The sequence below is a fragment of the Aquarana catesbeiana genome, linkage group LG11, assembly GCF_042186555.1.
Source record: "Aquarana catesbeiana isolate 2022-GZ linkage group LG11, ASM4218655v1, whole genome shotgun sequence".
Classification (NCBI taxonomy): domain Eukaryota; kingdom Metazoa; phylum Chordata; class Amphibia; order Anura; family Ranidae; genus Aquarana; species Aquarana catesbeiana.
Window position 1 is genome coordinate 14,316,899 of NC_133334.1, and position 26,467 is coordinate 14,343,365.

At 44.6% G+C, this 26,467-nt stretch overlaps 1 protein-coding gene across 3 annotated transcripts in view; it reads right to left on the reverse strand.

The window, feature by feature from the left end:
• The window catches only part of LOC141111847 (uncharacterized), a 226,202-nt gene that overhangs the window by 138,437 nt on the left and 61,298 nt on the right, over positions 1 to 26,467 (reverse strand). The window contains exon 2 of one of the 3 annotated variants that reach the window (XM_073604009.1): positions 25,250 to 25,406. The exons of 1 other annotated variant lie outside the window; for it this stretch is intronic. In XM_073604009.1, the coding sequence (XP_073460110.1) occupies positions 25,250 to 25,307 (58 nt within the window). In that variant the 5' untranslated portion in view covers positions 25,308 to 25,406. Of the gene's footprint in view, positions 1 to 25,249; positions 25,417 to 26,467 lie in introns of those variants that run through there. One more of the 3 variants, XM_073604010.1, reaches the window with a different exon arrangement.

Sequence of the window (26,467 nt, forward strand, 5' to 3'; positions counted from 1 at the left end):
CTATTATTGCTGCTGTTTTTACTCTTATGCCATGTACACGCGACCGGACATTCCGACAACAAAATCCCATGTTTTTTTTCTGACGGATGTTGGCTCAAACTTGTCTTGCATACACACGGTCAACACAAAGTTGGTCGGAAATTCCGAACGTCAAGAACACGGTGATGTACAACACGTACGAAGAGCCGAGAAAAATGAAGTTCAATAGCCAGTGCGGCTCTTCTGCTTGATTCCGAGCATGCATGGCACTTTGTGCGTCGGAATTGTGTACACATGATCGGAATTTACAACAATGGATTTTGATTTGGATTTTGTGCGACGGAAATTCTGATGGAAAATGTCCGATGGAGCCTACACACGGTCGGAATTTCCAACAACAAGCTCCTATCAAACATTTTCTGGCGGAAAATCCTATCGTGTGTACGGGGCATTACTCTATTAAAAATTACTACACTATGAGACTTTCATCTGTGTCTCCTGTGGAGTCATTTTTTACATTCTAGCTCCTTCCTAAGTGGCCATTGGAGTGGATTCATGCCATTAGTGGAACCAATTTGGGTTTCCCAAAGTGTTTCTTGACCATCCTGTAAAAAGTGGTCAAACAGCTCTGGTGAGTGGCCATCTTCATACTGAGCATTCGTGGTGGAAGATCTAGAAGTTTTATCTCAGAGCTTATGTAAGCTTCACTTATGGACTTTATGCTTGCTTATTTTCTCATTAATGTGCACATTTGAGTTTGATGCAGTGTTTTTCTTTGTGGCAGTTTTTTTATACGAACATGTATAGCGCGTTATTCTTTATTTTATAATTTTGCACAGTTCCAGTGATTCGTTCACTTTAAAGGGGGCAGCTGTTTTTTTATATGTTCTCATCCCCTCAAGGCGCCATTTTTTTGGTACACATTTTTTACAGTCATAGCTCTATAGTATAATGCCGGGAAAGCGTGCTTGTTTATCTCCAAGTAACACAAACAGACGCTGGTATCACAATGAGCTTAGCAAAATCCTGCAATAGAATGATCTACTGCTTTTATTTATACTGTAAACATGAATAACAAAGGAAGGTGGTGGCTTCAGAATCAGCCAATCAGACACTTGTATTCTTTCAAATGATATAAATTAAAATTGTGCGCTAGCATAAATATATCATGTAATGAAATTTGCAACTGACAAGCTCCTTAGGAGTACTACCCGGAGCTGTAGTAAATTTAAATCCCAGTGCAGAGAAATAACACAATAAAATAAAATATAATATAAAAAGTTATGAATTATAACACATCTCCGTGACAAAAATGTGAAAAAATTGTGAAAAAAACCAAGAAAGTGAAAGTTCAAAAACTGCGATCGGACCCCCAATCGCTTGAAAGACACCACATTCAGTCCATGAAAGACAAGTTGTATAAAGGGGATAAAACGTTCCTTAGGTGTGTCATATCAGGGTAGAAAAGTGAAAGATGTAGGAACACTTCCAAGCCACCGATAGTTGCGGGAAAGAAGTAATGGATGTACCCTTACCGCACTTGTTGGACCTCCTCTATGGCGAGGTCATGCAAGCTTGCAGATATAACCCTCTGCAGGGACAGATGGATATCGATGTCAGGGTCTTGTTTTTGAGCGCCACCCACTCAAAACCGATCTTACTTTATTGCTTCCTGGATGTCTTACAGATTGGCCTGGAAATTGGGCTGAGCATCAGCTCTATTAAAGTGCAGGTCTCTGGAATCTTGACTTTAGACAATGTCAGATAGTTGAAACATTTCTTCCAATTCTTTAAAGGGGTTCTGCTTATTAGACCTCAGAGAAAACCAAGACTCCCAACATGGGATTTACCACTTGTGCTGGACTTCCTTGTCAGCTCCAGATTTGATAACTCTTAATCCAGTTTGATTAAGGATTTATCCATCAAGACCAGCCTTCTATTTGCTATCGCCTCAGCCAAAACAGTTTCCAAGATTGGGGCCTTGGGTTACAAGGAACAGTTTTTTACCTTCTATCTAGCCTAGGAAGTTTTTTATTTACATGCAGTGATCCAATGCAAAAGTGGCTTCAACGTTTCACAAGAACCAATAGATTATTCTCCCTACATTCAGGATGACTGAAAATGATCAGATCCATCTGCTGGGTGTTGGCAGGATGCTACATGCTTACTCACAAGCTACAGCTTCATTTAGAGATTCAGTCCTTCTTTTTGTTACTTTCTCTGGTAAGAAGCAAGCATAGTCCAAACCAATCACTTTTAACAAGGGGACCCCCAGATCCCGGCCCCCCCCTGTGTGAAATGGTAAGGGGGTACTTACCCCTACCATTTCACTAAAAAACTGTCAAAAATGTTAAAAATGACAAGAGACAGTTTTTTTGATAATTCCTTTATTTAAATGCTTCTTCTTTCTTCTTTCTTCTATCTTCCTTCATCTTCTTCTTCTGGCTCTTTTGGTTCTTCCTCCGGTGTTCTCATTCAGCATCTCCTCCGCGGCGTCTTCTATCTTCTTCTCCTCGGGCCGCTCCGCACCCATGGCATGGGGGGAGGCTCCCGCTCTTCTCCATCTTCTTCTCTTCTTCATCTTCTTCTCCAGGCCGCTCTGCATCCATGCTGGCATGGAGGGATGCTCCCGTTGTGTGACGCTGTCAGACTTACACGTACCTGACTGACGAACCCGGTATAGCAGGGGAGGCCTCCCGTATGTATCTGGTTCCCGGCCCCTGGTAGTGTAAACAGAAGGCACAGGAGCGCAGAGTGGTAAGAGAGCCTGGCGGGTGACTTGCGGAGGTAAGGCCCACGATCCTGATGCGTATAGTCTGGAAGTCCTAGGAAGTAAGGGACTAAGCGACTGGTGCAGAGCAGGAGCAGAAAGAACAGATCCGGTCTCAGGCAGAGTTGGCAGCAGACGGTCAGCAAGGTACAGAGGAACAGGCAGGCTCAAAGTCCGGGTCACAGGCAGGGTTGGCAGCAGGCGGGCAACGTAGTACAGAGGAGCAGGCAGAGACGTAGTCAAGGGAAGCCGTGGTCAGGTGCAGGCAGATAACAAGAGAAGTCCAAGACAAGCCGGGGTCACTAGGAGATCAGACAGGCAAACAGGAAATGGACAGGAAACAGGAACTCAGGCACTGGGAGCTGCAGATCGGACAGCACCGAGCAGAAGGTTCCAGCACATTAAATAGGGCGGTTGGCGCCAAGTGCTGTGCGCGCGCCCATGCCGACGCGCCCAGGCGTGAACCGGCGCACACCGGAGCGCCCAATAGCCGATCTTCTTGGAGAGCTTCTCTGACAGTGCCCCCTCCTAAAGGGCAGCCTCCGGGTGCCCATCTGGGCCAGTCTATCAGCGTGAGCACTCCAGAAGTCTCTTAAAAGTTCCTTAGTGTGCAGATTGCTTTCTGGTTCCCAGGAGTTATCTTCTGGTCCATACCCCCTCCATTTGATCAAATATTGGACTTGATCATGTCTCTTCCTGCAGTCCAGGATTGCTTCCACTTCAAATTCTGTCTCGTTATCCACAATTACAGGTTCAGGTGGGCCGGTATTACGACCCGAAAAGGAATTAGGGACAGCCGGTTTCAGCAAGGATACGTGGAAGACCGGATGAACTCTTAATTTATTGGGTAGATCCAGTTCATAGGTCACGTCATTAATTTTCTTTTTGATTGGAAAGGGACCCATGAATTTGGGACCCAACTTCTTCGAGGGACAGGCCAACTTTAAGTTGAGGGTGGACAGCCAAACCTGGTTGCCAGGTTCCAGAATGAGTTCTCCACGCTTCTTCCTATCGAACATCCTTTTATTATATTCTTGGGTTTTAGCCATGGTTTCCCGTAGTAATTTATTATTGGTGACGAAGAAATCCATTGTTTCAGCAGCCGCAGGAATAGGGCACTCGGGTAAGGATTCAGGCAGAAATGACGGATGAAAACCATAATTGGCGAAGAATGGTGTCTGTTTAATAGCTGAGTGCACAGAGTTGTTGTATGCGAACTCAGCAATAGGCAGAAGAGAGACCCAATCGTTCTGTGAGAAGGTGGAAAAGCATCGGAGGTATTGCTCCAGGGTTTGGTTAGTCCTCTCTGTCTGCCCGTTTGTCTGGGGGTGATAGGCGGATGAAAACGCCAACTCAATCTCAAGTGACCCACAGAGAGCCTTCCAGAACCTGGAAGTGAACTGCACACCTCTATCGGAGACTATACTTGCTGGTACTCCATGTAATCTTACGATTTCTCTGACAAAAATTTTCGCAGTTTCCACGGCAGAAGGTGTACCTTTCATGGGTAAGAAATGAGCCATCTTAGACAGCCTATCCACAATGACAAAAACGGTGGAAAAACCCTCTGCCAGAGGGAGTTCCACGATGAAGTCCATCGCAATCATCTTCCAGGGTCTTTCTGGAACGGGTAAAGGTTTTAGTAGACCCCAGGCCTTTGTCCGACTATTTTTGTTCCGAGCACAGGTGGTGCAGGATTCCACATAACTCTTACAATCCTTTACCAGTTGGGGCCACCAAAATGTACATTGCACCAGCTCTGTCGTCTTCAGTACGCCAAAATGCCCAGCTAACTTATGATCATGGCAGAGTTCCAGTACTGCCACTCTTAGATTCTCTGGGACCAAGATCTTGTCTTTGAACCGGAACAACCCATTTTGCAAGCATACCTCGACTCCCATAGGTGGGGACAGATTCCTGGAGGCCTGTTTAATTTGGGATATGATATCCCCCTGTAGCAACAGAAAATTTCCAGCAGGAAGGATGGTGTCAGAAGGTAAAGGTTCCACGGAATCCTGGAACATGCGGGATAATGTGTCCGACTTGGTGTTCTTGGAGCCAGGTCTGTATGTGATGTGAAACTGGAACCTAGAGAAGAACAGGGCCCACCTTGCCTGCCGAGGTCTCAGTCTCTTGGCAGTTCTCAAGTACTCGAGATTCTTGTGGTCAGTATAGACCAAAATGGGATGTGCAGCGCCCTCTAAGAGATAACGCCACTCTTCCAATGCGGCCTTAATAGCTAGAAGCTCTCTGTCTCCAACATCGTAGTTCCTTTCGGCAGTGGAGAGTTTCCGAGAAAAAAAAGCTACTGGATAAAGCAGGGACTTGGCACCTTGCTGCTGAGAGAGTACTGCCCCCACAGCGACTTCTGAAGCGTCCACTTCAAGGACGAAAGGTAAGGCAGGGTTTGGATGTTTCAGGATGGAGGTGGAGGTAAACAACTTTTTAAGTTTGTCAAAGGCAGATTGCGCCTCGGTGGACCAACAAAAACGGTTCCCTTGCTTGGTTAGTTCGGTAATTGGTGTAATAATTGCAGAGAAGCCTTTAATGAATTTGCGATAAAAGTTGGCGAAGCCAATGAAGCGTTGGACCCCTTTTTTATCGGAGGGAGCGGGCCAGTCGAGGATAGCTGCCACTTTTTGCGGATCCATCTTAATGCCGTCACTAGCAATGATTAGGTCGAGGAACTGGATACATTGGCGTTCGAATTCGCACTTTTCTAATTTGGCGTAAAGTTCATGCTGCCTGAGCCGGGTTAGAACATTTCGGACATGCCTGCGATGTTCGATGACTGAGGAGAAGAAAATCAAGATGTCATCTAGATATACTATAACGTATAAGTCCAGGAGGTCACGGAAAATGTCGTTAATGAAGTGCTGAAACGTTGCAGGCGCGTTGCACAGACCAAAGGGCATAACAAGATATTCAAAGTGCCCGAACCGGGTACGGAAGGCAGTTTTCCACTCATCTCCCTCCCTGATGCGGATAAGATTATAGGCCCCACGGAGATCAAGTTTAGTGAAGATTGTTGCTGAACCTAGTCTTTGGAAGAGTTCGGGTACCAGAGGTAAGGGGTAGCGATTCTTGATGGTTATTTTGTTTAACTCTCTATAGTCGATACAAGGCCGAAGGGAGTGGTCCTTCTTCTCCACGAAGAAAATGCCGGCCCCAGCCGGTGACGTGGATGGACGGATGAATCCTCTTTTTAAGTTCTCATCACTATAAGTCTTGAGAGTAGCCAGCTCCTGCTCTGTTAATGGGAAAATTCGTCCAAACGGAACTTCAGACCCAGGCAAAAGTTCAATCAGGCAATCATAAGGCCTGTGAGGAGGAAGGGTTTCCGCCCCCTTTTTACTGAAGACGTCAAGAAAATCCCGATACGGAGTGGGAATCGCTTGCTGCGATTCGGTGTCCACGTCCAGACACATGAGTTGAGAGGCATCTGTAGGGGTACTGGGCAAACAGTGTTGGTGACAATAGCGGGAGCAGAACTTAATTTCTCCGGAAGCCCAATCAATACTAGGGTTATGGGCTTGTAGCCACGGCATTCCCAAAATAATCGGAAAAAGTGGAGAAGAAATCGCATCAAAACGAAGGAATTCTCGATGGTGAGTATCCATAATGGCCAATAGAGGAATAGTCTCCTGGGTGACGGGACCCGAGCTGAGGGTGGAGCCGTCAGCGAGATGGACCGCAAGTCCCTGTGATTTTGCTTGGAGAGGAATGCGGTGGATAGCGGCAAAGGTTAGGTCTATAAAGCAGCTACAAGCTCCGGAGTCAATTATGACCGAGACTGTAAGATCCTGTCCTGGAAGCTGTAGAACAATGGGGAGAGCAAGATGATTAGCAGGATTACGTATGACAGGAGCACACTTAGTAGAGGCTGAAAGAGACTTACGTGTCTTGTTAGGGCAAGATCTCACGTAGTGGCCTGACTCCCCACAGTACATGCATAGGTTGTTGACCTGTCGACGCTGCCACTCTTCAGGTGTGAGGGATGGTCGGAGAAGGCCAAGCTGCATTGGCTCAGGGGGATCAAGCACCGGAGTAGGCGGTACACGAAGGCTTGGGCCGACAGAGCTGGTGGCACTAGGGACCTTTGGGAGGACCCAGGTAGTACGGAACTGACTGGTGGTTCTTTCGGATCGGCGCTCTCTGAGGCACCGATCTATCTGAACGGACAGGTTGATGAGGTCCTCCAATGTCTGTGGTACTCCCACTTGCGCCAACTCGTCCTTAAGCAGATCGGAAAGACCCATGCGAAATTGGTAACGCAGGGCCGCGTCGTTCCAATCCATGTCTGAACTCCAACGCCTGAATTCCAGGACGTAATCTTCGGCGGGTCTACGCCCTTGTTGTAGGGCGTGTAAGGCGGACTCAGCGGTGGCTTTCAACTGGGGGTCCTCATACAGTTGGGACATGGCAGCAAAGAATGCATCCAGGTTGTCTAGGGATGCTGATTTTTGTTCCAGGAGACGGTGGGCCCAGGTCTGTGGTTCGCCAGACAGGAGAGAAATTACAAAGCCCACCTTTGTTGCTTCCAAGGAGAAGGTTCGTGGTAGCAGAGCAAAGTATAGTTCGCAGGCATTGCGGAAGGATCGATACTTGCTACGTTCACCGGAAAATCTGTCGGGTGTAGGTACCCTTGGCTCAGGAGGAAGCATGACCACGGAGGGAGGAGATGAGAGTCCGGAAGCAGCAGCAGCTAAAGGGTTAGCAGGTGAGGAGAGCACCTGGACTCTCTCTTCTAGCCTAGTGTAGCCTTCCTGAAGGCTCTTTACAGCTTGAGTGAGACCTGCCAGGTGTCTGCATAGCTCCTCCATGGGAGAGGATCCCTGCTCGGGCTCGGACATGGCTGTCCGATACTGTCAGACTTACACGTACCTGACTGACGAACCCGGTATAGCAGGGGAGGCCTCCCGTACGTATCTGGTTCCCGACCCCTGGTAGTGTAAACAGAAGGCACAGGAGCGCAGAGTGGTAAGAGAGCCTGGCGGGTGACTTGCGGAGGTAAGGCCCATGATCCTGATGCGTATGGTCTGGAAGTCCTAGGAAGTAAGGGACTAAGCGACTGGTGCAGAGCAGGAGCAGAAAGGGCAGGTCCGGTCTCAGGCAGAGTTGGCAGCAGATGGTCAGCAAGGTACAGAGGAACAGGCAGGCTCAAAGTCCGGGTCACAGGCAGGGTTGGCAGTAGGCGGGCAACGTAGTACAGAGGAGCAGGCAGAGACGTAGTCAAGGGAAGCCGTGGTCAGGTGCAGGCAGATAACAAGAGAAGTCCAAGACAAGCCGGGGTCACTAGGAGATCAGACAGGCAGACTGGCAAACAGGAAGTGGACAGGAAACAGGAACTCAGGCACTGGGAGCTGCAGATCGGACAGCACCGAGCAGAAGGTTCCAGCACATTAAATAGGGCGGTTGGCGCCAAGTGCTGTGCGCGCGCCCATGCCGACACGCCCAGGCGCGAACCGGCGCACACCGGAGCGCCCAGTAGCCGATCTTCTTGGAGAGCTTCTCTGACAGACGCATCTCCTCTTCTGACGGTTCTTAAATAATGGGGGGCGGGGGCCACCCGGTGACCCCGCCCCCCCCTGACTCACAGGACATGACGGGACTTCCCTATGGCATTCCCTGTGATGTCACAGGGAAGCCCCGTCAAGTCACCGTGCGTCAAAGGGGGGCACTGGGTGGCCCCGCCCCCCGTTATTTAAGAACCGTCAGAAGAGGAGACGCGTCACACAGCGGGAGCGTCCCTCAATGCCAGCATGGATGCGGAGCGGCCTGGAGAATAAGATGAAGAAGAGAACAAGATGAAGAAGAGAGGAAGATGAAGAGAAGAGCGGGAGCCTCCCCCATGCCATCGGTGCGGAGCGGCCCGAGGAGAAGAAGATAGAAGACGCCGCGGAGGAGATGCTGGACGAGAACACCAGAGGAAGAACCAGAAGAGCCAGAAGAAGAAGAAGAAGATGAAGGAAGATAGAAGAAAGAAGAAGCATTTAAATAAAGGAATTGTCAAAAACTGTCTCTTGTCATTTTTAACATTTTTGACAGATTTTTAGTGAAATGGTAGGGGTACGGTACAAAGTACCCCTTACCATTTCACACAGGGGGGGCCGGGATCTGGGGGTCCCCTGGTTAAAGGGGGCTTCCAGATTCCGATAAGCCCCCCGCCCGCAGACCCCCACAACCACCGGCCAGGGTTGTGGGGATGAGGCTTTTGTCCTCATCAACATGGGGACATGGTGTTTTGGGGGGCTACCCCAAAGCACCCTCCCAATGTTGAGGGCATGTGGCCTGGTACGGTTCAGGAAGGGGGGGTTCTCTGGTCCCCCCTCTTTTCCTGCGGCCTGCCAGGTTGCGTGCTCGGATAAGGGTCTGGTATGGATTTTTGGGGGGACCCCACGCCGTTTTTTTTTTTAAATTTCGGCACGGGGTTCCCCTTAAAATCTATACCAGACCTGAAGGGTCTGGTATGGAATTTAGGGGGACCCCCACGTCATTTTTTTTTTAAATTTTGGTTCGGGGTTCCCCCGTGGGGAATTCCCATGCCGTTTTTATCAATGAACTAAATGTGTGTATTGTCGGACCGGCAATGCAATAGCCGCGAGTAGTTTTAAATGACTTTTTTTCTTTGAAGTGTAATTTTGCTGTCAGACTGTTCTAAACACAGGAAACATGCGCCCCTTTACAGGCATACTATAGACACCCCCCAGCTACGAAATTTAAAGGGATATTATACTTTTATTGTTTCACGTTAAGCATTATTAAAATCACTGCTCCTGAAAAAACGGCCGTTTTTAAAACTTTTTTTTGCATTGATCCATGTCCCCTGGGGCAGGACCCAGGTCCCCAAACACTTTTTATGACAATAACTTGCATAAAAGCCTTTAAAATTAGCACTTTTGATTATTCATGTTCGTAAACTAGGCGATGGGGGGGAGGCTCCAGAGACAGTGATAGCCAGCACGGAAGATATTCCAGAGGGTAGTATTGGGGGCATTAGTGGTAGGTTAACCAAAGCACAAAAACATAAGGTGAGTATAGTAGCAAGTCCTAGTTGCAATCTTGAAACACCCAATACGAGGACAATATGCAACCAGTCTAAACTATGTGGCATGTTCACCAATGCCAGGAGCATGGCGGACAAGATGGGTGAACTAGAGATACTGTTGTACAAGGAGGATTTGGATTTTGTGGGAATTTCAGAGACCTGGTTCAACAGCTCTCATGATTGGCTGGCAAACATTCAAGGGTATACCCTATACCGCAAGGATAGAGAGGGTAAAAAAGGGGGAGGGGTATGCCTATATATCAAGAATAATGTACAAGTGAGTGTGAGAGATGACATCACTGAGGGGGCTAGGGAGGAGGTGGAATCTTTATGGGTAGAGCTCCAAAGGGATGAAGCTAAGGGGAAAATAATACTGGGAGTATGCTATAGGCCCCCTAACCTGAGGGAGGAAGTGGAGACGGATCTCCTATCACAAATTGGATTAGCAGCAAGGATGGGAAGTGTTATCATAATGGGGGATTTTAATTATCCAGACATAGACTGGGCGGAGGGAACCGCGCATTCATTTATTATTATTTATTATTATACAGCATTTATATAGCGCCAACAGTTTACGTAGCGCTTTACAACTTGAGGGTAGACAGTACAAATACAATACAATTTGATACAGTAGGAATCAGAGGGCCCTGCTCCTTAGAGCTTACAATCTAAGAGGGAAGGTCAAGAGATACAAGAGGTAATAACTGTGGGTGATGTGCTAATTGAGAAGATAAATGTACAGTTGTTAGGTGGGGGCCAGATAGGCTTCTCTGAAGAGATGAGTTTTCAGGGATCGTCTGAAAGTGGATAAAGTAGGAGAAAATCGGACGGATTGGGGTAGAGCATTCCGGAGGATGGGGGAGGCTCTGGAGAAGTCCTGAAGGTGAGCATGGGATGAGGTGACAAGGGAGTTTGAGAGCAGGAGGTCTTGGGAGGAGCGAAGAGAACGATTAGGTTGGTATTTTGTGACTAGGTTAGAGATGTAGCTAGGGGCCAGGTTGTGGATGGCTTTGTAAGTTATAGTTAGTATCTTGAATTCGGTGACTGAGTGGCAGCTAATGGAGGGATTGGCAGAGGGGTGTAGCAGACGCTGAGCGGTTCGTGTGGTGGATGAGCCTGGCCGCAGCGTTCATGATGGACTGAAGTGGGGATAGCCTATTTAGAGGTAAACCAATGAGGAGGGAGTTGCAGTAGTCAAGGCGGGAGATGACCAGGGAGTGGATTAGAAGCTTTGTGGTATCATTGGTTAGGAAGGGGCGTATCTTGGAGATGTTGTGAAGACAGAGGCGGCAAGCTTTGGATAGTGATAGAATGTGGGGTCGAAAGGTTAGTTCAGAGTCCAGGATTACACCTAGGACCTTGGCGTGGGGAGATAGGTTGATAGTTGAGCCGTTGATCTTGACAGGGAGATCAGGGGAAGTGGCACCTGAGGGAGGAAATATCATGAGCTCGGTTTTGGATAGGTTGAGTTTGAGAAAGTGATGTGACATCCAGGCTGATATGTCTGCTAGTAAGTTGGTAATGCGTGAGGAGATAGATGGAGAGAGCTGGGGGGTGGAGAGATAGATTTGGGTGTCATCAGCGTAGAGATGATATTTAAAGCCGTGGGAGGCAATCAACTGACCCAAGGAGGTGGTGTAGATTGAGAAAAGGAGAGAACAGAACTTTGGGGGACCCCAACGGAAAAAGGAAGAGGAGAGGAGGAAGTGGAGTTGTAAGTGACACTGAAGGCTCGCCAGTTCCTTAGTGTCTTGCAGGACAATTTTATGGGTCAGATGGTAGACGCACCAACTAGAAATAAAACATTACTAGATCTACTGATTACCAACAATACAGACCTGATAACAGATGTGGAAATACGGGGCAATTTAGGTAACAGCGATCACAGGTCAATTAGTTTCAGTATAAATCACACAAATAGGAAACATGAAGGGAACACAAAGACACTGAATTTCAAAAGAGCCAACTTCCCTAAACTACAAACCTTGCTAAAAGGCATAAATTGGGATAAAATATTAGGAACAAAGAATACGGAGGAGAGATGGGTTTGCTTTAAGAGCATATTAAATAAGGGCATTAGCCAATGTATCCCATTGGGTAATAAATTTAAAAGAGCGAACAAACATCCTGGATGGCTTAACTCCAATGTAAAAATGCATATAAAAGCAAAGGAGAAGGCCTTCAAAAAATACAAGGTTGAGGGATCATCCTCAGCATTCAGAATTTATAAAGAATGCAATAAGAAATGTAAGGGTGCAATTAGGATGGCTAAGATAGAACATGAAAGACACATAGCGGAGGAGAGCAAAAAAAATCCCAAGAAATTCTTTAAGTATGTAAACAGTAAAAAAGGGAGGACAGACCATATTGGCCCCATAATGAATGAGGAAGGATATCTGGTTACAAAGGATGGGGAGATGGCAAAGGTATTGAATTTATTCTTCTCCTCAGTCTTCACGAGTGAATCGGGGGGCTTCAGTAACCAAAACTGCAGTGTTTATCCTCATGACACAACACAGGAAGCACCTACATGGTTAACAGAGGACGGAATTAAAATTAGACTTGAGAAACTTAACATTAATAAATCACCGGGACCAGATGGCTTGCATCCGAGGGTACTTAGGGAACTCAGTCAGGTGATTGCCAGACCGTTGTTCCTAATTTTTACAGACAGTCTATTGACTGGAATGGTACCAGCTGATTGGAGAAAAGCCAATGTAGCACCAATATTTAAAAAGGGCCCAAAAAACATCCCTGGGAATTACAGACCAGTTAGCCTAACATCAATAGTATGTAAACTCTTGGAGGGGATGATAAGGGACTATATACAAGATTTTAGTAATAAGAATGATATCATTAGCAGTAATCAGCATGGATTCATGAAGAATCGTTCTTGCCAAACCAATCTATTAACCTTCTATGAGGAGGTGAGTTGCCATCTAGATAAAGGAAGGCCCGTAGACGTGGTGTATCTGCATTTTGCGAAAGCATTTGACACAGTTCCCCATAAACGTTTACTGTACAAAATAAGGTGCGTTGGCATGGACCATAGGGTGAGTACATGGATTGAAAACTGGCTACAATGGCGTGTTCAGAGGGTGGTGATAAATGGGGAGTACTCAGAATGGTCAGGGGTGGGTAGTGGGGTTCCCCAGGGTTCTGTGCTGGGACCAATCCTATTTAATTTGTTCATAAACGACCTGGAGGATGGGATAAACAGTTCAATCTCTGTATTTGCAGACGATACTAAGCTAAGCAGGGCAATAACTTCTCCGCAGGATGTGGAAATCTTGCAAAAAGACCTGAACAAATTAATGGGGTGGGCGACTACATGGCAAATGAGGTTCATTGTAGAAAAATGTAAAATAATGCATTTGGGTGGCAAAAATATGAATGCAATCTATACACTGGGGGGAGAACCTCTGGGGGAATCTAGGATGGAAAAGGACCTGCGGTCCTAGTAGATGATAGGCTCAGCAATGGCATGCAATGCCAAGCTGCTGCTAATAAAGCAAACAGAATATTGGCATGCATTAAAAGGGGGATCAACTGCAGAGATAAAACGATAATTCTCCTGCTCTACAAGACTCTGGTCCGGCCGCACCTGGTGTATGCTGTCCAGTTCTGGGCACCAGTCCTTAGGAGGGACGTACTGGAAATGGAGCGAGTACAAAGAAGGGCAACAAAGCTAATAAAGGGTCTGGAGGATCTTAGTTATGAGGAAAGGTTGCAAGCTCTGAACTTATTCTCTCTGAAGAGGAGACGCTTGAGAGGGGATATGATTTCAATTTACAAATACTGTACTGGTGACCCCACAATAGGGATAAAACTTTTTCGCAGAAGAGAGTTTAATAAGACTCGTGGCCACTCATTACAATTAGAAGAAAAGAGGTTTAAGCTTAAACTACGTAGAGGGTTCTTTACTGTAAGAGCGGCAAGGATGTGGAATTCCCTTCCACAGGCAGTGGTCTCAGCGGGGAGCATTTATAGCTTCAAGAAACTATTAGATAATCACCTGAATGACCGCAACATACAGGGATATATAATGTAATACTGACACATAATCACACACATAGGTTGGACTTGATGGACTTGTGTTTTTTTTCAACCTCACCTACTATGTAACTATGTAACTATATGTGTCCCATAGACTTTAACCGTGTTCGCGTGTTCGAACAAACTTTTTTCCTGTTCACATGTTCTGGTGCGAACCTAACAGGGGGGTGTTCAGCTCATCCCTATTCCCATGTACACAGATCTGTTTGCTAGGAGCGTTAATGCAGTCGCCATGAGGTGACCAGTCACTTGGTGAGGCATAAACAAACATCCCTAAAAGAGCAAACAGATCTGCCATGTCCACGGAAAGGTTTCCACAGCCAATGGTCTTCCACCAATGTCTGTATGTGTGAATACGCTCGCATGAGCATATTACAGCAAAACTGACACTGGGGGACATCTGACAACATACATTAATAAAAATTTCCACAATAGGCTGCTCTGTGTTATCCTTGCCATGTGATGTTGTTCTCGCCAGTTGCCAGGCACAGTTTAGGCTGCATTTCATGGGCACAGGTAAATATTTTAGTACACCATTTGGTTCAGAATATTTTTTTCCTTGTTTTCCTCCTCTAAAATCAAGGTGCGTTTTATGGTCAGATGGGTCTTATGGAGCGGAAAAATATGGTAAACAAAAAAAGACCGAAAATTTTGAAAAAAAAAAACAACAATATTTTCTACTTTCTATTTTCACCACTTCAATACCAGGCACTTTCTCCCCTTTCCTTCTCAGGCCAATTTTCAGCTTTCAGCGCTCTCGCACTTTCAATAAGAATTGTGCGGTCATGCAACCCCCGTACCCAAATGAAATTTTTAGCATTTTGTTCACACAAATAGAGCTTTTTTTGTGGTATTTATTCACAAATCATTTTTTTTATTTTTTGAGATATATATATATATATATATATATATATATATATATATATATATATATATATTAAAAAAATCTACTTTGTTTTAAATATTCAAAGGTTTGCCACGCGGTTAGAAAAGTGGGGTGTTGTATCGTTAATAGGTACCATCATCCTTTAAATGAATAAAGCAGGGTTAGGTTGAAAGAAAAAACAGCAAGGACCTCTCCAATTGGGTCCTGCCTCTTTCGAAAGTATTAGGACTATTGCGGTACCGAAGGGATATAGACAAGGAGATTATAACATTTTTTTGTTTTATTCAAAAATAAGATATTAAAAAGTCCTGCAAAGGACACAATATGAACCATAACATAATAACACAATCACAAATTAATTGTTACAGCAATGTTGACAATCAAATTGTATGGATAATGCCCACACAGACACATGGAGGCAGGTTATATGGTACTTGCAGACGTGACCTCTACAGTTTCGCGGTCACAGCCGCTTCTTCGGGAGGCGTCTATTAGTACATATTCTACAAAATGAAAAAAGTATAATATCAACATTACAAACCATACCTAGGATAGGGAAAACACATATACATAGAAAACACACAATTAATATTGGAGAAGATAATCTTAGTTGAATGTTGCACTCACCAACCTATGCCCACAAGGGGTTTAGAGTGACACTGTGAGACGCCCTCAACAGGCGTTCCCCCGGGGGCGGGCCAGGGGGGCACTTAAGGTGATACTATTATGGAAAAATAAAAATATGAATAATTATGAAATCAGGGTTCTATTGAATAAGAGAACCACCCAGGTGTATAAGGTCAGGGTAGAGAGTGGTGGAGGAGAAAGGGGGAAAGAGAGAGGGAGGGGGGGGAGAGGGAGAAAAGAAAAGGGAGAGGAGAGGAGAAGGGAAAGAACTGAGAGGGGGAAAAAGGGAAGGAAGGGGGATAAAAAGAAGAAGAAAAGGGAAAGGGGAAGGGGGGAAAAACCAGGGGGAAGGGACAGAAAGGGGAGGGGGGGAGGGAAAGGATGAGAGGAGAGGGAAAAGGGGAATGGAAGGGAGAAAAGGAGGGAGGGAAGAGGTGTAGGGAAATAGACCTAGGGGAGGAGGGGAGGGGAAGGAGTAAGGGGGGGGGGGAGGGGGGAGGGAAAGGAAAGAGGGGGAAAGAGAACTCACCACCTGACCAGAGTGGTATGCATGAAAAGGCTTGAAAAAGCGGGGGTTTTTGTATCAAAAAGATGTACCCACCGTTGCTGTAATATTAAAACCTATACCAGACTCGATGGCAGTTCACACCCAGAATGACTGAGTGGTGAAACGACAGTAGCCGTGGGGGCCAGACAACAATGCCACAGGGAGCCACTGGGGGTAAGTATATAAATAAAATGGAGTTATATCAGTTTGCTGAGCATTTCTGCCAAAGGGAGAAATGCTTTCAAAAGGAAAGAGAAAAAGGAGATGGTGCATAGTAATATGATAGTATTCCCCCCCCCCCCGAAACATGTGGCGATTACTTACGAGTTTCCAAACGGCGCTAGTGAACTGCTGGGTGTGTGCCTCTCTTGGCTGTCAAATGAGTCTGAAGCCTTAAATGCCTCCAACCCAGAAGTTAAGCAGCGCTGAGGACATCAGCTGCCCTCTCTTCCGGGTCCGATCCCCCTCTGCTGCGCATGCGCGAGGAAAAACTCAGTGGTGATCAATTACCACCAAAAGAAAGCTCTGTTTGAAAATAGTGCTGAAGAGCAAAAAATGGCCTGGATGTGAAGGAGATAGATAGATCTATCTATCTATCTATCTATCTATCTATCTATCTATCTATCTATCTATCTATCTATCTATCTATCTATCTATCTATCTATCTATCTATCTATCTATCTATCATAAGAATTTGACGTAGTGGGGCATTGTTTTTGCACTAGATTTAGGAGGTTGATGTTGCAGCTTGATTGTGTGTGGTTGATTTTGATTGTTGATTTTAGTTTCTAATATTATTTTACATATTTGAGGAGCGAGCATGAAAAGGTTTTTGATTTATTGAAAAACAATAATATCACAACTACAATACAATATGCCTACAAATAAATAGCATATATGAATACATTTATGTATAATAAGTATATGAAAACTTAAAAAAAAATGTTGCTTTAACCACTTCAGCACCGGCAGATTTACCCCCTTTTATGGCCAGGCCATTTTTTGTGATACGGCACTGCGGTTTTTTAACTGAAAATTTTGCGGTTGTGCGACACTGTACACAAATAAAATTGATGTCCTTTTTTCCCCACAGATAGAGCTTTCTTTTGGTGGTATTTTATCGCCTCTGCAGTTTTTATTTTTAGCGCTATAAACAAACAAAGCGACAATTTAAAAAAAAAAAAAAAATTACTTCATCAATAAAGCACATCCAATTAAAAAAAAAAATCTAATTTCTTCATCAATTTGGACCAATATGTATTCTGCTACAAATTTTTGGTAAAAAAAAGCGCATATTGATTGGTTTGCGCAAAAGTCATCACGTCTACAAATTATGGGATATTTTTATGGCATTTTTATTAATTAATTTTTACTAGTAATGGTGGCAATCAGCGACTTATAGTGGGACTGTGACATTGCAACGGACAAATCAGACACTAACTGACACTTTTTTGGGGACCAGTGACAATATTACAGTGATCAGTGCTAAAAAAATGCACTGTCACTGTGCTAATGACACTGACAGGGAAGAGGTTAACATCAGGGGCAATCAAAAGGTTAAATGTGTCCCTAGGGAGTTCTTTCTAACTGTGGGGGAGGTGCTGTAACTGTGGGAAGACAAAGATTTGTGTTCCTGCTTCGCAGAAACAGACGATCTCTGTCTTCCCTTGTCACAGAATGGTGATCTGCATTGTTTACATAGGCAGACCACCTTTCTGCCTTCCTCGGGAATGATCGTGGGTCCCGGCAGACATCGAGTCTGCAGGACCCACTAATTGGTCGCCGGGGGGCGTGCATGCGTGCCGCAAACCCAGGAGAGCGAAATCACGTACCTGTATATGATTTCACGCAGAAGAGCTGCCGCCCCGCAGTATATGTACGTGGGGCGCAAAGTCCTAGTAAAAAAAAAAAATCACCCAGCTATCTACCCGTTAATTATTAAAAAATAATTATTAAAAATTATTAAAAAAATGTAAACCTATATTAACATTAAGCTCTCTGGGGATCGAAGTGTCAAGCATATAAATCCACTTTGTCTCTGCTTGCAAATATCATACACTTCATCCCCCTTCCTTCCTCAAGCCTACTTGAATCCTCTCTATCCCTCAAAACTGAAGTCTATTAGGGTTGTTAATATGATACTTTTTTTTAATGTACAGACACATTTTGATTTTTGAACGCCTTTTTATTTTATAAATGTTCTCACTATCCCACTTCACCTAAGTTCTTGTGTTATGACCCACACATTAGTAACCTCATGGCCATTGGAACACATGCACTACACCTCTTGTGTTACAATAAATACATTGCTTAAAGGAGTTCTAAAGGCGCAAGTCTTTTTATCTTAATGCACTCTATGCATCAACGGTTTGCTGACCAGCCGCCACAGTTGTACTCGGCTGCGCGAATCGCCACCATGTTATGTTGGTAACATAGACGGGCACTAGGGGGCACGTGAGCGCTGCCAGAAGCGCACGCGCGTGCCCCCTGCTCGCCCACGGAGCCGATGCGAGTGCCCGGCGGTCCCAATCACCGACAGTCTCCCGCGATCACTCGGGGCACACGAGAACTGGGATCCGTGTGTGTAAACACACAGTTTCCGGTTCTCTGAGGGGAGAACAGACAGATCGTCTGTTCATACAGAGTATGAACAGCGATCTGTCATCTCCCCTGCACAGTCCCCTCCCCTCTGCAGTGAGAACACACACTAGGACACACTTAACCCCTTCCAGTGTTGCCAACCGTCAGTATTTTTACTGGCAGCCAGTAAAAAATGTGCACTTTTCTCCTGCCAGTAAATGCCAGTAAGAGCAAAAGGTTGCCAATAAAAATATGGCTGTGACGATTGGCTCAGAACTGTGCATGCGCAGCTCTGGCCTGGAGCCGACTGAGACTATTCAAGTGCCTGCTACAGTGTATTCGGGTGGTGTCGGCGGGGGATGGGTCAGATGGAGGCGGCGTCTGAGTGTGTCGTGTGATTTCATGGTGCAAGGGAGCCGAGCGGAGGGGCCGGAGCCTCGTGTGCGGGTCTGCAGGATGGGATTAAGGCAAGTCAGGAGTGGGACTGTCAGTGCTGTTTGTACTGGAGTGGACTGAAGGGACCACCTGGCATGGAGAGAGAATGTCACTGTGACTCAGGAGGGGACGTGTCGTGTCGGGGCTGCACACTGCTGTCAGTATCACTATGAGAGTCAATTTCATGTGCATCACCCATTCTAATGTATTGCCCTCCCGAGTCCTGTCCCTGAGCTACTTACTATATTCAAAATAAAATAAGAAATATGCTTTTTGCCTTAATATCTACCCTAAATCATATTGCTAATTGCATATTGTACTTATTTGTAGCCTAAATAATGGAATTTGCACTTAAAACTGTAATTTTGTAACTGCCAGTAAAAACTTGGCGGTGCCAGTAAATTTTGGGTTTCATGTCAGTAAATTTCAATCTGGTAGGTTGGCAACACTGACCTCTTCACTGCCCCCTAGTGGTTAACTCCTTCACTGCCAGTGACATTTTTACAGTAATCAATGCAATTTTATAGCATTGACTGCTGCAAAAATGCCAATGGTCCCAAAAATGTGTCAAAATTGTCCGATCTGTCCGCCATAATGTCGCAGTCCCAATAAAAATGGCAGATTGCCGCCATTACTAGTAAAAAAAAATTAATAATAAAAAGCCATAAAACTATCCCTTATTTTGTAGACGCTATAACTTTTGCGCAAACCAATCAATATACGCTTGTTTCAATTTTTTTTACCAAAAATATGTAGAAGAATATTTATCGGCCTAAACTGAGGAAATTTTTTTATACATATTTTTGGGGCATATTTATTATAGCAAAAAGTAAAAAAAATTGCGTTTTTTCAAAATTTACTCTCTTTTTCTGTTTATAGCGCAAAAAATAAAAAATGCAGAGGCGAACAAATACCACCAAAAGAAAGCTCTATTTGTGGGAAAAAAAGGACGTCAATTTTGTTTGGGTGCTACGCCGCATGACCGCGCAATTGTCAGTTAAAGTGACTTAGTGCTGAATTGCAAAAAGTGCTCTGGTCAGGAATGAGGTAAAATCTTTCGGGGCTGAAGCGGTTACGATGAAAAACCTTCTGTGTGTAGCAGCCTCCCCAGCACCCCAAAATTACTTACCAGAGCCCCATCTCTCTCCAGCGATGTCCACGAATGTCTAAGCTGTCCGGGACACTGCTCCTGTTTGGCTGAGACACAGCAGCAGTGACATTGGCTCCTGTGGCTGTTAATCAAAGTCAGTCAGCCAATCTGGAGGGAAAGGGGCGGGACCAGGTCGGGGCTCCATGTCTGAATGGATACATGGAGCTCTGACTCTGTACGGGTGCCCCCATAGAGAGCTGCTGGCTGAGGGGGCACTCAATAGGAGGGAGGGGCCAGGAGAAGCAAAGAGGGACCCAAGAAGAGGAGGATCGGGGCTGCTCTGTGCAAAACCAACTGCACAGAGGAGGTAAGTATAACAGGTTTGTTTTTTAAAAGAAACAAGACTTTACAATCACTTTATTGTGATACTATTTCTCAGTTACACTTGAAATAAAGAACTCTCTACTTCTTTTATTCCCTCTCCCACGAAGGCAGCCCGAGCATCTCTCATGTGTAAAAGATATAAAATTTCCCTGGCCCATCCAACCTGGATCAAAGTGGGCAATGATATCCTGACAAGAGGAAAACTGACATGAACCCAATGAGGCTGCCCAGCCAGATAAAGTATATTATGTAGTGACTGGCCTAATACTCCAGTCATAGCCCTGATAGCTTTCATAATGGATAGATTGCTCAATTAATAATAAAAAATGATATTGAATATATATGATGTGAGGATGAGATCCCAAGTTTGGGATATTTATACTTTTTTCAATTCCTAAATTTGTACTGAGACTGATGTTGGACCACGGGAAGCACTTTCTAAACTATGTTCTGATTTCCGTGTCATCTTATCAATAACTGGTGTCTATTGGGTGTTGCATTTCTCTTTCATGTGTATCTTCTTGATTTTTGAACAATATGGAAAAGACACATATATGCATTACTCGGATTGCTTATGTTCAGCCCTATGAGCATAGGTTTGCTTTTTGCATGCCCAGTGTTGGGGCCATTGTTGGGTGGAGGATTCTTTCTTTTAGGGAGCAAAAAGTATGGTTCTTTAGCTGTAAACAAAGTTAAACAATAAAAAAATGTTCATAAGAGAATTTTTTTCTTATTCTTATCTTTTTTTTGCCCACCAAACAGAGAAAAAATTCTTATGAACAAAATTTTTTTTTTTTTATTGTTTAACTTGGTTTACAGGTAAAGAACCAAACTTTTTCCCAAAAGAGAGAATCCCCCACCCAACAATGGCCCCAACACCGGTCATGCAAAAAGCAAAGATATGCTGGTAGGGCTGAACATAAGCAATCCGAGTAATAAATATAATTACTTTTCTAGATTATTTCACACAATAGGCAAAAGTGATTTTTCAATAAATACATTTTGACTTACTGGATAACACCTTTTATTTGTCTATATTGACATTAAAGTTAGAAGTAAAACCTTCTTGTTTAGCTAAAAGTTAATTACTAGATTGATCTTTTATTAATTCCAATCTTTCTATTCTACAAAGTTCTACTTTGTGAATTTTACTTTCTTTTAAACCCCTTTCTGCTTAAACATTCCTTTTGTTTCTTGTAAATGTTGTTCTTGTTTCTCTTGCTCTGCACACAGGAATGTTGGAGAACCACTTGTGTTGACAGATAGGAAATAATAATAACCATTCCTGTCTGTTGCTTTTGTCATATTGTAATCGAAGGTTAATAAAAATGACCTTTTCTTTCCAATCTGCAGCTCTGTCATTTCCTGTTACACCCCTTTCACACTGGGGTGGTTTGCAGGCACTATTGCGCTAAAAATAGCTCCTGCAAACCGACCCGAAACAGCTGCTGCTGTCTCTCCAGTGTGAAAGCCCCGAGAGTTCTCACACTGGAGCGGTGCGCTAGCAGGACGGTAAAAAAAAGTCCAGGTGTGTATACCGCTCCTTCACCGCTCCTGCCCATTGAAATCAATGGGGTTACCGCGGCTATACCGCCGGCAAAGCACCTCTGCAGAGGTACTTTGCGATGGTTTTTAACCCTTTCTTGGCTGCTAGCGGGCGAATACTGCCGTTAAAACAATGGTAAAGTGCCGCTAATAATAGCAGCGCTTTACCGCCGACGCACCTCCCGCCCCAGTGTGAAAGGGGCCTAAAGTGCAGTGCAATATGGCTACCTGGAGTTGTTCTCTACACAGAATATGTACAGAATGCCCCCCCAGAAACATAATTTCCTGCTTGTGTGATTGGCTCACTGATTTTCCCAGAAGTCTGCACTAAGATACAAATCAGATTTTTGGCATCCCCTGCAGCACAAATGTCATTTTTGGTAAGATACTCCCAATAGGTAACAATGTCTAAAGGGATGCAGACCCTGTCACTTTCCTCATTAGAGCCCTGATTCTGCAGCAGCTGGTTGATAATTATAAAGTTGCTCCCATTAGACTCACTCAGCACATGGGCACAGGGGAACAAGCAGTGATTTCTGCTCTGTGCCCCAAGCCCACCCTTTTTTAACGCCAATAAGAGCCTCTGCCTCTAATCATGTGCTTCAAAAAATAAAAAATAAAAACCCATAGAAATCCATGCGTCCAGTGCACTGCATGTTTAAGGGCCGGAAACATGGAATATGCGGTGGCGCCACTAATGGAGCAACCGCCACTGCTTCTCTTTCCCATTTATCCAAATAAGTATTAGGAAGACTTGGTGAAAATTTGGCTCCCATTGCTGCTCCACCATTTTAAAATCCATTACAGATCTGAGTTTGGGTGATTTTTTTTTTTTCTCAATGTCAGTTTTGCGGTGGTGGGTTGCATTCATTGTACTGATGTTCTCCTCACAGGCAGATTAGAGGCCTCCCAAGGAATGTTATTGAAAGGGATTTGCCAATTTTAATGGTTTAAAATCACTGCTTCCCATTATAGGATACAGTCATCTTATGGCCTTTGAGGATTTGATTCATTAATATATACATACACAGAGGATTTTACAGCTTAAGTGCCTTTGTCCCCCTCCCCCATCCCCCTCCCTTTTATTTTATGTTTTTTCTATTTTTTTGAAAATTTTTCTTTTCTATATACTGTATATATTAGTTCCAATTGCCGATTCTGACAGCCATAGGGCGTTTATAGCCTTCTAAACGTTTTTTGTAACCATCTGCCGCACGCTTTGTGGCTAAAATGTCTTATAGAACTGAAGTTTGTTCTGATGGCATTTAAGGTATCAGATATGATTTATATGGCTATGTGTTGTATCTTGCTACATGCCTTTTTCTTTACTACAAAATAAAAATTGTTTGTAAACAAAAACAAACCAGATTTCCTTTTATGAGGAAGTAAGTAAAACCTTGGATAGGGGGGTGGCTGTGGACGTGGTATGCCTGGACAGAGGGATGGCTGTGGAGGTGGTATACTTGGACAGAGGGGTGGCTGGGGATGTGGTATACTTGGATAGAGGGGCGGCTGTGGACGTGGTATACTTGGATTTTGCAAAAGCGTTTGGCACAGTTCTCCACACACGGCTCATGTGTAAGGTAAAGTCTACAGGCTTGGAAAGATCAATTTGTAAATGGATAGAAAACTAGATAACAGACCGAATTCAGAGAGTCGTGGTTAATGGTTCTTACTCTGAATGGTCTAAGGCAGGGGTGTCAAACTCAATTTCATCCTGGGCCGCATAAGCATTATGATTGCCCTCAAAAGGGCCGGTTGTATCTGTAAGATTAGATGTCCAGTGCATCCCCTCCCCTTACTTTAGATGTCAAGAGCCACCCTACAATCAGAAGTTGAGTCCATCACTCTCCCTTACATCACAGTTTATCCCCTTTCCTTATGCTGCTGCTGGGAAGAAGCTGGATGCATTGTTTGAAATCAGAAAGTAGGGGTCTGTAGGAGGACCAGAAGAGGGCTAGAGCTTTCCTGCAGCTGCAGGAGAGGTGCGAGGGCCACATGAAATGGCCTGGCGGGCCGGATTCGGCCCGCGGCCCTTGTGTTTGACACCTGTGGTCTAAGGTTATCAGTGGTGTACCCCAAGGTTCAGTGTTGGGACCCTTACTTTTTAATAGCTTTATAAATAATATAGGGTCTGGGATTAAAAGTACAATTTCAGTCTTTGCAGATGACACCAAGCTATGGATGGAATAAACGTCCTTACAGGATGTCTCCAATTTACAAGCCGACCTCAATGCACTGTCTAATTGGGCGACTATGTGGCAAATGAGGTTTAATGTTGAGAAATGTAAAGTTCTGCATTTGGGGGCTAAGAATATGCATCATACATACTAGGAGGAGTACAACTGGGGGAATCCATGGTGGAGAAGGATCTGGGGGTTTTGGTGGATCATAAGCTCAATAATAACATGCAATGCCAAGCTGTGGTTTCCAAAGCGAGCAAAGTCCTTTCTTGTATTAGGAGAGGTATGGACTCCAGAGAGAGAGATATCATTTTGCCCCTCTGTTCAAATCATTAGTAAGACCTCATCTGGAATATGCAGTTCAGTTTTGGGCTCCAGTTCACTAAAAGCAAATCGGGGAACTGGACAAAGTGCAGAAAAGGGCAACCAAACTGATAAGAGGCATGGAGGAGCTCAACCATGAGGAAAGATCAGAGGAAATGAATTTATTCACTCTTGAGAAGAGGAGAATAAGGGGGGATATGATCACCATGTATAAATATATAAGGGGTCCATTTCGTGAACTTGGTGTTGAGTTATTGACTTTAAGGTCATCACAGAGGACAAGGGGACACTCTTTACGTCTAGAGGAAAAAAGATTTCATCTCCAAATACGGAAAGGTTTCTTCACAGTAAGAGCTGTGAAAATATGTAATAATAGACTCCCTCCAGAGGTGGTTCTGGCCGGCTCAGTAGATTGCTTTAAAAAATGCCTGGATTCTTTCCTAAATGTACAGAATATAACTGGGTACTGACATTTATAGGTAAAGTTGATCCAGAGAAAATCTGATTGCCTCTCAGGGATCAGGAAGGAATTTTTTCCCCTGCTGTAGCAAATTGGATGCTTTACTGGGGTTTTTTGCCTTCCTCTGCATTAACTGTGGGTGAAGGATTGTGTATATGGGATTGTATTTTTTATTTTTTTTGGTTGAACTTGATGGAGTTGTGTCTTTTTTCAACCTGACTAACTATGTAACTATGTATATCAATAATGGTAGCATTGTCTGAGATCCTCTGTTGTACGGCTCTGTAATGTATCCTCGGGTACAATGACATTAAACACAGAAGAGTGACACTCACCTGATCCTAGGAGGAGAAGAAAGCAGATTATATGCAGAATTTTCAGCCCGGTCCTCATTGCTCAATCCATGCCGGATCCACCCCAAGAGAACTGTGAGAGACGTCTGATCTGTATGAAGTGACTTCAATTTCTGCACGTTTTCTGTTTCACTTTTACCTTTAGAAATCCCAGATTCTCATCACATGACCCCAACATAATTGTTTACACTGTACACATACCAACATAAAATCAGAGGGACAAAAGGTAATGTAATGTAATGTATGTAAGAGAATCTCCAAATTGCACAAAAGAAGCAAAATAAAACAAATTGTAACAAGATTTATGCAACAGGTCCATTTGTTAATATTTTTTGCAGCTTTAAAATGTTCCCTCTCCTTCTATTCCTCAGTAAAAGCTCTTCTAATGCCCCGTACACACGGTCGGATTTCCCGATGGAAAATGTCCGATCGGAGCGTGTTGTTGGAAATTCCGACCGTGTGTGGGCTCCATCACACATTTTCCATCGGATTTTCCGACACACAAAGTTTGAGAGCAGGATATAACATTTTCCGACAACAAAATCCGTTGTTGGAATTTCCGATCGTGTGTACACAAATCCGACAGACAAAGTGCCACGCATGCTCAGAATAAATAAAGAGATGAAAGCTATTGGCCACTGCCCCGTTTATAGTCCCGACGTACGTGTTTTACGTCACCGCATTCAGAACGATTGGATTTTCTGACAACTATGTGTGACCGTGTGTATGCAAGACAAGTTTGAGCCAACATCCGTCGGAAAAAATCCATGGATTTTGTTGTCGGAATTTCCGATCAATGTCCGAACAAAGTGTGTACAGGGCATTAAACCCAACTCCGGCCTCGCTCCGGCAGGCTCCAGCACCGTCCTCTTCTCCCTGACACTCCAGGCTGTGGGCACTACCTTGGTGTCATCTCATACAATGCAGAGCTATTAGTCCTGCATTGTATATGAAGGAGGAAAGTGTGCAACTAAGCCGGTAGCGCCCGGGAGGGGGGGCTTTACAGGACTAGTTTCACATATGGAGGGAACCGAGGGAGTGAGGAGTACAACGAGTATTTTTTTTTCTTGTGCCCTGAGTTGGGCTTTGAAGCTGCAATTGCAGCCGCCCATTATCAGTGTTGACTTATTTCCAGAGCGGGAGAAATAATGATAATAATATGATCAGTAGAGAGTTTTTGCTTCTAAATGGTGGAGACTG